Source organism: Sminthopsis crassicaudata, chromosome 4 (assembly GCF_048593235.1).
Source record: "Sminthopsis crassicaudata isolate SCR6 chromosome 4, ASM4859323v1, whole genome shotgun sequence".
Lineage (NCBI taxonomy): Eukaryota > Metazoa > Chordata > Mammalia > Dasyuromorphia > Dasyuridae > Sminthopsis > Sminthopsis crassicaudata.
In genome coordinates this window covers 24,139,669-24,153,277 of record NC_133620.1, presented here as the reverse complement: position 1 = coordinate 24,153,277, position 13,609 = coordinate 24,139,669, and the positions used below count along the sequence as shown (strand labels likewise).

The following is a 13,609-nucleotide window of genomic DNA, read 5'->3' as shown; positions in this document are numbered from 1 at the left end:
TGTTTGCTATTCCACCCTCTTGGTAGTTAATCTTTCTACTTGCATTAGTTCCTGCTTGGAGTTATTTCCCTTCCCCCTTCTGCCTCTCAGAATGCTTGCTTTCATTCAAAATTCAGCCTCCATATGAGATCCCCTTTGTCATTCCAACTGCTAGTATCCTTATGCCCCAAGAGGCTTTGTTCTTTTTGCATGTTATATTATGTATTAGGTATGTGTAGATGTTCACATTGCATTCATGAGAATGTAAGTTCCTTTAGGGAAAAATCAGTTACATTTTTGTAGTTTTATCCTGTTTATTTTATTGTACTCATTGTCTGACACTTAGCAAGTGCTTAATAAATGCTTTTTGATCAATTTGTAGCTCTAACACTTGGTACTTTTGTAACCATAGTCTAGCCACCTCATTTCACTGAGACTCATTTTCTCCATCTATAAAATAAAAATGATACAACTGATTGTGTCTACCTCAAAGAATTGTGTTAGAAAAAAAATATTTTATGACTTGTAGTGCCATGTAAGAGGCAAGTAAGTGGTGCAGGGGATAGAGAGTTGGGCTTGGAATAGGGAAGACTTAACTTTCTGAGTTCAAATCTGTCTCAGACATTTACTAGCAAGTCACTCAATTCTGATTGACTTAGTTTCCTCATCTGTAAAATGAGCTGGAGAAAGAAATGGCAAACCACTCTAGCATCACTGGCAAGAAAACCCAAAATGGGGTAACAAAGAATTGACCCTGACTAAAATGACTGAACAAGAAAACAAAGACTTTTTTCAGTGACCATCCCTACTAGACAGTATAACATTAGCCAGTGAGTGGTTCAATAGAAAGGATAATTCAGAGTGCTGGATTCAGAGTAAGAACTTGGGTGTAAATCCCAACTTTATTATTTTTTATATGTGTGAAGTCACTGAGTTACTTTCATCATCTGCAATGTAAAGGTATTGAACTAAATTACCTCTGAGAACCCTTCCAGTTCTAGCTAACTAGCTTGCATTTATAAGGTGCTTTGAAGTTTGCAAAAGACTTCAAATGTTATTGCACTTGATTCTCACAACTCTGGGAAGTAGGTATTGTTGTTATTCCCATTTTACAGATAAGGAAAATGAGGCAGGCAGTGATTAAGTGTCTTACCCAAGCTCACACAGCTTGTGGTTGAGGTAGGATTTGAATTCAGGTCTCCCTGACTCCAAGTTTAATGTTCTGTGTACTCTAATTACCTAGATCCATGAACTGAGGGATAATGATTCCTTTCCCACAACAGGTCTATGTTTATAAGATAGTCCCTTTGCAAGCTACTTGGTGAAGTTTGGAAAGTCCATAAGTGTCATTTTTGGTCTTTTCAAACCTCCCAGGATGCTAAGCAGCAGAGGAAAGGGGAAAAGAAAATAAAAAGCTGTCTAACTCCTTCAAAAGAGAATTGTTTAATCACTTATCCACAAATTCTGTAGCATGTTTCAAAGTGAGTTTAGAAACAGAGGGCCAAACCAGCTTGAAATCCTGATTACCCTACTTTGTTATCTGTGTAACCTTAGATGTCACTTCCTTTCTCTGAGGCTCTTTCTTTCTAAAATTTTGGGATCAATCAATTAGCTTTTCTTAAGCACCTACAGTGGGTCAGGTCTTGTGCTAAATGCTGGGGATACAAAGACAAACACAAGGGACCCATCTTCCAGGAGCTTCCATTCTACAAAAGATCAGTAAGTTGTCTCCCAGCCCTGGAGCCTATAGCCTCCTATTTTTATGACTACTTTCATCTCTTCATTCCTTTTTTGGACTCTAGCCCCTTAAGGAAGTGGTTGGACAAAATAAGTTCCAAGATTCCGTCTAGACTAAATCAGTGATCCTAAAATATATCCTGTTGACATGCAATTGGATGAGCCATCCAACCATATTGACATCCAGCTGACAGTGGCCTTTGAACTCATCTCCAACTCCTTTACAAAGGAGACTGACACCCTGAGGAGGAGGAGGGCTTTCTGTGACAGAATTAGGATCCAAATCCAGGACTTTCCCTGGTCCTAGACCCATCCTCTTTCTACATCAGCCTGTTCTCTCCTGGGATTTATTTGAATGTATGTTTCCCACTTTCCAGTGGGAAAGACTTCCAGTGTAGGACACCTAAAGGTGACCAGAGACATTCAGATTATAAATGGCCAAGCCGAGATTCAGACCCCCCTCCCCCTGATTCTACACCCAGAACTCTTCCCAACTTGCTCCATCATACCTAAGCTAAGGTCTTCTTCACAGTACCTCCAGGGAGTAGAGAGTCAGGGGTACCGGACTCATTTTCAAAGTGAACAAAGCTGGAAGGTGCCTTGATGTGCCCAGAGTAAAGTCCCTACTACTAGGGTATGAGGGATGAGTTAGGACCTCTTCAGCTTATTCGTGGGAAGGGGAAAGCTGGGCGACCGGCCTTGGAGCCCTTCCACACCGTCTCCTCCGCTTCTCTCCCCTCTCCCCCACCTCGGGGATCCCAGCTTTGGGATGTATGAGGCTCACGTTACCCACAGCCCCACGCGCCCACCCAGGGCCGCGGTCACTGCCGCCTTACCGCCGTCTTCGAATTCTTCTCGGAAGTAGACGCGCCTCCTCCACTGCCACCGCTGCCCTGGCAAGGTGGCTGGGCCGTCGCCCCCGACGCCGGCCGTGGTGGTGGCCGGGGCCCGGGCACTCACGCCCTCGGGGTGCGGGGCCTGGGCCGTGGCGCTGCCCCCAACGCTCTCTCCGCCCACACTCGTGGGCTCTGTGACCCCGCTGTTTGCGGCAGTACCATCCGTGCCGTCGGTGACACTGTCGGTGGTGCTGTCGGTGGTGCTGTCGGTGACTGCTCCGTCTGTGGGACTTGTCTTGCCGCTGTCCGTGGTGCTGCCCGGGACTTTCGGTTTGTCTGTGAGCTCGGGGCTCGGCCCCTCCCGGCTCTGGCCTCCTGCTGAGGTGGTCAGGAGCACGGCCAGGGCCGCCAGCGTCGGCAGCCACCTCATCGCCAGCCTGGCCGCTCCCCGTGCGCCCTCGTCTCTCCAGGTGGCCCCTTTGCCAATGGCCTCCTCTGTTTCGGAAGTCGACTTTCTCAGCGCGCTGGTGGGGTGAGGGGCTGGGGCTCTCCTGCAGCTTTACCTGAGCCCCACAAGTGGCTGCTTCTCATTCGCCTAGACCCCTGGGTGATTGCGGGGCTGCAGCCAATGGCTAGGGGCACAGCTTGAGCCGGAGGAGATGGTGACCCTGGGGGAGGGAGAGAGCAGATGGAGGGGAGTCCGAGTCCCAGAGCAAGGCCCCAAGGGGAAGGAGGAAACTCTGCCTTCCTGCATCCTCCCCACACCCCCAAGAGACTCTGAAAGGAAGGTGGAGATTGAGGTTAAATCAAAAGAGGTGGGCACTCTCTCCACTAGCCTACCCAAGCTTCAAAAACACCTAACATTTGTATAGACTCTATCACAGTGATAACTACTTTACAAATATTAACTCATTTGATACTCACAACCTAAAGAGATAAATTGTATTATTAACCCCATTTTACAGATGAGGAAACAAAGGCAAACTGAGGTTAAGTGACTTACCCAGAGTCATCCAGTTAGTGTCTGAGGAAGGATTTGCTAGTTCCAGCATTCTATCCACTGAACCAGCTAGCTCCCTTCTGAATATTATTAAATTCTGCATGTTGCCCAGTGGACGCCTAATTTGAAATCAAAGGACCTGGGTTCAAGTATGAATTCAGCTCTTGCAACTTGGACATGTCATTTAGCTTCCCTGGGCTTTAATTTCCCTATTTGTAAAATGACAGATTCTGAAGACTACATCTATGATTCTTAAGAAAGGATACACTCCATGTCTAGGGGCTGCCTCTTTGTCTTTCAGGGTTTCTCTCAGCTCTGTGACTTGGCTCAACTTCTTTCCTGATCAGTGAAATATTGGGTGACATTAATAGAAACATAGTATGTCCAAACATAGTATGGCCCTGATCAGGCCACGTCTGGAGTGTTGGGTTTAGTTCAGGGCACCACATATTAAGGGGGACATTCAGAAGTTGGAGAGTGCCAACAATAGGAAAGGGCCTTTAGTTTGTGCCTTATAATAATAAATTATAGATGGGAAGATAAACAGTGGTTGGGCTGTTTTTAAGTTCTCTATTCAGAATGTCATCCCATGGGCCCATATGATTATAATGTAGCCTATCATTAGTTGTATTACCAGAGAAAGATGGCAGCTTTAACTAGCAGTCTTATGCTTTCTTACATGTGACTATAATTATTATAGTGTTCATTGACATTAACCACTGTGGGATGAAATCACTTGAAAAACTGACAGGCTACAAGATGCATTCATCACTCATTAAGTCAGCCTCTTTGGAACCTGCAATTAAATGGGCAGAGATATGGAGCCTTTATAAGATTTGTGGGAACATGAGAAAAGAAATGTGACCCTTCCTTGGAATCCCTTAGGGATGAGCTCTGGATCAAACATGTTGGCAACTACATAATGAGTGATGCTATAGAGCCAATTCATACTCAAATTGAGCCCCAAACTGTCTCAGGAAAACTTAGGTTCAGTCCTAGCTCTCATTTGAACTAGCTCTGTGACCATCAGCAGAACTCACAATCTCACTATCATTATCATTTAAATTGCATTTTAAGATTTTCAAAATGTTCCACATATATTATTTCATTTAATCTCCACAACTCTGTGAATTGGGGCTATTATCCCCATTTTACAAAGAGCAAATTGAGGTAGAGAGAGTTGAAGTGCTTTGCCCAGGGTCACATAGTGAATGTCTGAGGCAGTTTTTGAATTCAGCTCTTCCTGACTGAAAGTCTGACACTCCATTTATTATGTCATCTGTATTCTACTTCCTTTGTCTGACCCCATTTCCCTATCTAAAATAGGGGCAGTAATAATGGTACCACCTACTTCAGGGGATATTGAAAGTATAGCATACACTACAGAAATATTGACTTATTTTTATTATTTCATCCTTATCCTTTACAGAGCTTGAGCCATTTCTGCCTTCCCAAATCCTAGATCTTCTGCAAGACTGGGTTCAATTTTCATTTCCTCCAAAGAGTTTTCTCTGATCAATTCCACCCCCTAGAAACACACTGTTCAAACAAGTAAACGTTCCAACATGGCAGCCCCAAATTTATGCACTATATGAAGGAGAGAGGGAGATGATAAGTCCATAGCTCTCTGTCCTGGTTATGATGCAGTCAGAGTGTCATATTTATTTAAGAATAATGAATATTTTAGTAAGGATTATGAAAAGGATGCTAAAGAAGGCAATCCAAATGGGAATATTGAGTAGAGGCCTTACCACATAGGAATTAGCTGAACAAATCCTACCATTTTTCAATTCAAATCCTACTTTCTTTTTTGTATTTGTTTTTTATTGTTTTATTATTTTGTTTTTATATAGTTTAATTTAATTCTATTACTCAATCTCCCCCTTACCCAAGGATCCCTCCCTTGTCTTCTTCCCTCATTCTTTGATCCCTCCCCCCTTATTTCTTCATAGATTTTGAAGGATGCTATAACATTTATGGTATATATGTAGTGTTACCTTCTGAACCATTCCTGATGTGAGTAGATTTTCAGAATTATGACCCCTCCTCCCTCCTTTAATGCATTGAAGTCTATTCTTCCTGTTCACCTCATTTGTATAATAATGATTGCTATTTTTACCTTAATTCTGCCAATCTTTCTTTTGAACTATCCTATTGTTGATGTGAATCTTATATACATACATACATATATATACACACACACACATATATAAAAACAAATAATTTGTTCATGTCTAAACAGTTTGTCCAGGTTAAGTTCCTTAAAATTGATCTTTTAACTTGGCTCTGATATGTTAAATTTTCTGTTAAGTTTGGGTTTAGTTGATAAAAAGTGCAGAAAACCTGAATGTCCATTTTTTATCATTGAGAATTATAGCTAATTTTTGCTAGATATGATATTTTGGCACAGGCCTAGTTCTTTTGATTGTCAGTAGATATGATTCCAGCACCTTCAGTCTTTTATTGTAGCTGTTGATAAGTCTTGTACAATTCTAATTGTCGCTTTTTTGAACTGATTTTTTTCTTGTTTCTTGCAGAATTTTCTCTTTGATCTGGGAGCTTTGAAACTTCTGTGTGTTTTCCAGGATTTCTCTGAGTTGGTGATTGGTGGATATTTTTCTTTTTCTACTTTCTCCTCATGTTCTATCACTCCAGGATAATTTTCTTGAATTATATCCTGTATCAAATTCTATTTTTTGCAGAAAGTCTTTGCTGGTTTCCTCCAATTGTCTGCAAGCTCCTTTCCTTTGAGATTGCCTTTCCCTTAAGCTATATCTATCAGACAGGTATATAATCATTTGCATGTTTTCTCCTCCATTAGAATATATTTGTTGAAGTAAAGTAGATCTGGCTATGTTTTTCCCCCCTTTCTTGTTACTCTCAGTGCCTAGCATGTATTAAGTGCTTAATAAGTACTTCTTGACCTTTGACTATTTTCTTACTGATCTTGGCAGATTTAGCTTGGGGAAGAGGAGACTTAAGTTGGTGGGTGGGGAACATGAGAATTGTGTTCAAGTATTTGAGCACATAGTGTAAATGTGTGTAGGATTGATTAGTATGGGGGGAGATATGAATTGGGAAGACTAGGAGGCTATAATAATAATAATAATAATAAATAATAATAATAATAATCCAGGATAATCCAGGGAGAAATGATGAGAGTTTATGTCTGTGAGCAGAGAAAGATGTGAAGATAGAAACCATGAGATTAGACAACAGATAAGATATGGGAGGTAAGTGAGTATGAGGAATCAAGGATGACCCTGGATAATTGGAAGGATAGTAAAACCCTTGACAGAAATAGAGAAGTTCAAAAGAGAAGAGAATTTGGGGAAGAGGAAGAAGATAATGAGTTCTCTCTATTTGTATATGATGAGTTTAAGATATTTACAATAATAGCCATGGGAAATGTCCAGAACCACAAGGAAATTAAAACTGTGTGTTCAATGTGATTTTAAGTTAAATCAGTATATAAACTTCCTCTATGCTCAGGGAAAGGCCATAATATAGCAAAGGAAGAAAGAGCTTAAATATTTTTCCTTTGGTGAATAATTCACTTAAAAAAACCTTTTAAAATGTATTGATATTTAGATATCCTCATTTTTAAATTTATTCCTCCCTCTAATAATAAATCCCTTATAACATCCCTGATGACAAATTTTTGACTTAGAAAAGATTAAAAAGAGAAGAAAATAATCTTACCCAAGCTAATCAATACCCAGACCAAATCTGACTGCATATGCAATACTTCATGCCCATAGTTCTCCACCTCTTCAAAGGAGAGAGGTATGTGCATTTTCTTATATTTCCCCCTGGGCTAAGCTTGAAATTGTGATCCTATAGCATTCCATTGCAGTTTTTTATCCTTTCATTTACATTGTTGTAATCAACATGTCTATAATTTTCCTGAATCTGTTTACTTCACCTTCATTAGTTCATATCTTCCATTTCATCATATTTGTTATTTCTATGGTGTAGTAGTATTCCATTATATTCATTATCAAAAGTTGTTTGGCCATTTCCCCCAATCAATGGCATCTACTTAGCAGTTCTTTGCTACCACTAAAAGTACTATTGTCTAAAGGACCTTTCTTTGTGGCTTCAATCTCCTTGGGATGTATGATTGGCAGTACAATCTCAGGGTCAAGGGGAACATTGCTTACTTTTAACTCATATTTAAATCAATCAATCAACATGCATTGATTAAGTGCTTACTACATGTCAGGAACCATATTAGGGTGATAGGAATGCAAGGACAAAAATGGAATATGGAAGTGTTGGAAGTATTATAAATTTTAAATCTGCCACAATTTTTTTTTAAATTTTCATCAACATTAACAAATTCTGATTCTAGATATGAAATATCCAAAAGCCTAAGTGGATGTTTTCAGACCAACTATGAACTCTAATACTTAATCTATATTTTGCCTGCTAAGAAAATACTACCCAAGCAAGAATGAGGGAAGAGGGGACTTTTCTGGCAATTGTAATCATTGTATCTTTAGGAGGAAAATTATTTGCATGCTTAGATCTTTGTTTATTTAGGGACAAAAGGTCCACAAAAGGAAAGAAAGTCTCTTTTGGAGGTTAAAAAAATTCAACATAGCAATAGAAGGATTTATTCCCAGTACATCATTACTACCATCATCATCATCACTACCACCACCACTATCACCATCATCATTTAAGCATTTTAAGCTATTTTTTATTTTTATTTTATATATTATATATATAATAAATATAAATAAACTATTAATTTATTTTTATTATTATAAGCATTTCAAGATTTTTAAATGTTCTAAGCATATTATCTCATTTTATCCTCATAAGAATCCTGGAAAGCAGGTGCTCTCATTGTCCCCTCTTTACAGATGAGCAAAGCAAGACGGAGAGCGTTTAAGAGACTTGTCCAGGATCACACAACTAAGCATCTGAGGCTGGATTTGAACTCAGGTTTTTTTGACTCCAGGTCCAACACTGTGCCAACTGCAGAAGGAGGAAGAGACATAAACAAAATAAAAACACATGGAAAAGGATTTCAAATCCCAAAGTGAAATATTTAAAATTCTGGGAATATTTTAACAGCAACAAATAGGTTGAGAATTAATAAAAGCTCTGTATCTTCCAAATGTGACCTAACAATGATATGATGACATCAGAATTAGATAGGTGCTTTGAGATCTTCTAATCCAGCAATATACCCACATCTCCTCTTTAGGCAGAACCAGAGCTTTGTAAATTATTTTGGACAGTCTCCAAAAGCAGTGGCTACTGACTTCTAGTCTTTGGACAGTCAGCAATTTGGAACTAGCTACTTCAATGAAAGCACAATACAGTTCAAAGGTGGGAATTTAGGAAATTGCAGCATAAAGCAGAGAAATTCCTAATCTAGAGTGACACAGCCAAAACTCAAATGAAGGGGGTCTGGTTTCAAATCTTTTCACTTATTTATTTTACCCACGTGCCAGTCATTATACCCACTGAGCCATCCTGCCCACAATATTGCCTCCAATAGCAATATTGTTGTGATTAAAATTCCAGAACTAGAAAGCAAGGGGAAGTAAAATGCTTGCACATTTGTACATTTGTGTATAAATAAGTATAAACAAAGTAGCTAGTGAGAAAGGGGTTGGCAAAAAAGTTAAATATGACTGGTAGCAGCCTCTACAGTTGGCCCCCTGGGGCATTCATCAATTAGGAATCATGGGAGACCCACAAGCAGCAAGGTAATTGTTGAGATCAGCAGGAATCCAACTAAGCAAGGTAACATAGTGAACTTGTTCTTACTTAGAAGTCAGCTTCTTCATCATCTAATACAGAATGAGAAATTCCCATTAGCTAGCTTCCCTTACATTGGTAAAGTGATAAGTGAAATGTTATGGCTTCTGTCATGCAAAGGACGAGTGAATAATACTGTCTTGTGCTGAGTTTTGCAACTCTTGTAGTTGGAGAAATTCTGCTATTGAGTCTCATTAATAGAAATGACTGAAGAGATGAGCCCCAGCCCAGACTTCTTGCTCATTGATCAATAAAGCAATTTTCATTTGCTTTTCTGAGACAGCCAAGCCATCTGATTTCTAGTCTGCTAAGATGTCTTGGCTATAGAGGTAATTGCTCCTACATATAGCTAGTGAAAAATCAGGCAGATTTTTTTTTTTTGAATCCTATGACTGAGAAAGGAGAAAGGAGGCAGAGATCAACTCTGTCTGATATAGCTCATGATCCAACTTAGCACTAGAATTTGCAAGAATTTCTGGTAAGGTTATGATGCTTTATTTTTGTGGTTCAAAAAACTTCAATTTCTCTGTGCAGGAAATATAGGTAGCTAGAAAAAGATATAGATAATGTAGTGAGCACTTACTAAAGGCAACCAAGCTTAATAATGTATAATAAAGGCAGATATACTGTATTGATGGAGATCAGTGACCTTGCTTCCTTAGTTTACCTTTTGTTCCAGTTCAAATTTATTTGCATCAGTACCCGGACGTTGACTCTTGGTTATTTGGATTTCCAAGTTCTTTCCATTATTCCATGCACCAGGAGTCGGGCAAGAGACGTGGCAGATGGATTGTTTCAATTGTCATGTCCCTTGTCAGCCTCAACTGTCCAATTAACATCATAGATGAGGAAATTAAGACAGGTCATGGCAGGTCATGGAGTTATAGGATTTAGAGTTAAAATGTACTTTAGAGATTCCCCTACTTGATAATTCAGCAGAGGAAAGTTAGATCCAGAAAAGTGAAGAGAATTAGGGGGAGTTAGTGGAAAAGGTGGTGTTTCATTCCAGGTTTTTTGATTCCCACCCAGATTCAGGGCTCTTCCCAAGCCACCATGTAAGAGTTGGAAATGGAACTTTGAACATAGAATGTCAGAGCTGGGAAGGCTCTTAGGACAGAGAATGTCAGAGATGGGAAGGACCTTAAAACATTAGAACTAGAGTCTTGGTGTCATACTGGTTCCTCTCTCTTCTTCCCAATATCCAATCAATTGTCAAATCATGTCTCCCCCAAATCTTTCCCATCTGTTCCTTTTTTCCATTCACTCTGCCACCATCCTAATCCAACTCCTCATTACTTTTTGCCAGTGTCACTTCTAATTGGTCTTCCTAACTCAAGTTTTATCTTACTCTAATACAATCTTCACACAGTTGACAAAGTTTTGTTTTTTCCTAAGTGACTGAGTCATTACCATATTCAATAAACTTCAGTTCTCTCTACTGCCTCTAGGATCAACCATAGTTTTCTCTATTTGCCCCTAAAGCCCTTTACCACTCAACCTACTTTTCCGCCCTCATTGTACATGAATCCTGTATTGGTCCAGCCACACTAGTCTTCTTGTTGCTCTACACAAAAGACTCCATCCAGAATACATGGCATACATCCTCTCCATCCTTCCATCTTTTTTTCAAGACTCAATTTGAGTCCCATCTACAGGAGCCTTTTCTGATTCCCCCCAAGACAATGAGAGCTTTCTGGAATCTATCTTTTGTTTATTAGGTAAATACTTTGTAAATACTTAGGTAGCAGAGGGAGTTTTCCTGCCTCTCTCTATGGATAGAGTCACAGAATAGTCACACTGGATGAGATTTTAATGAGCAAACAAGGTCTATGCCCTGATCCCTTTACAAGGTGGGAATGACTTTCTTACTTGGTCCAGAAAATAGTCAACTAGCTAAGCAAATATGACAACTACACCACTGGGGGCTTTAAAAGCTCTTGGTGAACATGTGCAAAAATGTTTGTGGTGGCCCTTTTTGTAATGGCAAGAAACTGGAAAGTGAGTGGATGCCCATCAACTGGGGAATGGCTGAATAAGTTATATGAATGCTATAGAATATTATCGTTCTGTAAGAAAGGATCAGCAGGATGATTTCAGAGAGGCCTGGAGAGACTTACAGGAATTGATGCTGTGAAATGAGCAGAACCAGGAGATCAGTGTCCACAAGAACAAGGACAAGTTTATACGATGATCAATTCCAACGGACATGGCTGTTTCCAACAATGAGATGATTCAGGCCAGTTCCAATGGTCTTGGGTTGAAGAGAACCATTTGTACACAGAGAGAACTGTGGGAACTGAGAGTGGATCACAACATAGCATTTTCACTCTTTTTATTGTTGTTTGCTTTTTATTTTCTCATTTTTTTCCCTTTTTGATCTGGTTTTTCTTGTGCAGCAAGATAATTGCATAAATATGAATGCCTCTATTGGATTTAACATATATTTTTACCATGTTTAACATATATTGAATTACTTGCTATTTAGGGGAGGGGGTGGGAGGAAGGAGAGGAAATTGGAACACAGGGTTTTGCAAGGGTTAATGTTGAAAAACTTTCCATGCATATGTTTTGAAAATAAAAAGTTTTCACAAAAAAACATTTTTAAAGCCCTTGGTGAATTTCAGTTTATAGCCTTATGTTCTATACAGGATTCTTTTCTTTTGGTTATGCATTAGAAATTGCTGCTAGAGTCAGGAGGACTTTTGTTCAACTCCTGTCTCAAACACCTACTACTAGCCACGTTACTCTGGGCAAGACTCTCTTGTGCCTCAGTTTCCTCATCTGTAAAATGGTGATAATAGCAAATCCAAAAAGATACAAACCTAAATGCTGTTGTTATTATCAAATAGTCACTGAAATTCCAACTCTCAAGTTCTGTAATATTTTCTCATTTTTTTGGGGGGGTCTATGATATTTTCAAATCTTATTAGACTTTTTACTTTAGTGACCTTAAATATGAATTTTTCTCTTGTATGAAGGGAAAGGCAAGTCTGAAGCAGCCATGTACCCTGGGGAAGAAACTTTGATGTGTGTGTGTGTACTATATATGTATGTATATATGAGTATATGCAAATGTGTGAATATGTGTGCTTGCATGTGTGTTTATGTGTGTCCATGTGTGCATGTGTGTGACTGTATGTGTTGAAGGAGAGACACAAACCTCACCAATTCCCTCTCCATCACCTCCTCAGACCATAGGTAGAGGCAGCTCAGTTCTCTGCACCTGAATACACCTAAACAGCAGAGCCCCATGCTCAGACTACCAGCCTGTCCCTGAAACTGATATCCAGGGGAGCAACTCTTGTGGCCATGTGACCTGTACTTACTCTTGCCAGGGCTACAGGCCCCATCACGACTGCAGACTCAGAGAAGATTGTTCTTAACTCCAAAGTTCTTGGTCCTATCACAGAGGCCATCTAGTTTAATCTCATTTTCACAAGCACAAGAAGGGGAGTTAAATTTGCACTTGCACAGGTATTAAAATGACAGAAGCTGGGTGTGAACATATGACCTTTGACTCTAGTCTCTCATGCTCTTTCCATTAAAAGCACCCTGAATCTCTCACAGACTCACAGGAGTCTTTATTTTATACTTGTCTAAGATTGTGGTAGTAGGGACAGAAAGGAATTAGGTTTCGGGAAGATTATGGAAAAGATCAGATTCTGATTCTGGCTCCATAGATACAAGCAAGAATCAAAGACTGGTTTTTTCCTCACTTGGGGATTTTGTGACCAGAGAATTTAGCCTGATGATCAGGATTCCTGGGAGACTGGATTCTGTGGCCAGCCTTATAGCTCTGAATTCCTGAAAAGGCACTGAAGTATGAGGGGGAAGAGAGATGAGCTGCTCCTTCTTTGCTCTGCATAATTTTAGTCGGTGACTTCTAGACTGGAGAGGACATGATCACGACTTTAGAGTAGAAGTTAGATGATAGGAGCTGGAGCTCAAAGGGACTCCCAATCTCAACGCCCTCTCCAATCCTCCCTCACACAAGGACCACATTGATATCCCTAAAATACACATCTGACTTTGTCACTTTTCAGCTCAAAAAGCTTCAGTGCCTCCTTATCACCTCTGGGATCAAAAAACACAAACCCTTCCGTTGGACTTTGAAAGTCTTTTATTACCTGATTCCAATCTACTTTTATAGATACAGACATTGCTCCTCTTCAAAACCAGGTAGAATGCACAGAGGGCTGGACCTGCAATAAGGAAGGCCTGGATTCAAATGTGTCCTCAGACTGGCTGTGTGACCTTTGATGAGTCACAATCTTTATTT

The 13,609-nt window shown here is 39.9% G+C and overlaps 1 protein-coding gene across 1 annotated transcript in view; it reads right to left on the bottom strand.

Moving 5' to 3' along the window:
- The window catches only part of LOC141540561 (calreticulin-like), a 30,427-nt gene extending 27,445 nt beyond the window's left edge, over positions 1 to 2,982 (bottom strand). Inside the window, exon 1 of the mRNA XM_074264641.1 lies at positions 2,553 to 2,982. Within this exon, the coding sequence (XP_074120742.1) occupies positions 2,553 to 2,982 (430 nt within the window). The remainder of the gene's footprint in view (positions 1 to 2,552) is intronic.
- Positions 2,983 to 13,609: the final 10,627 nt, after the last annotated feature.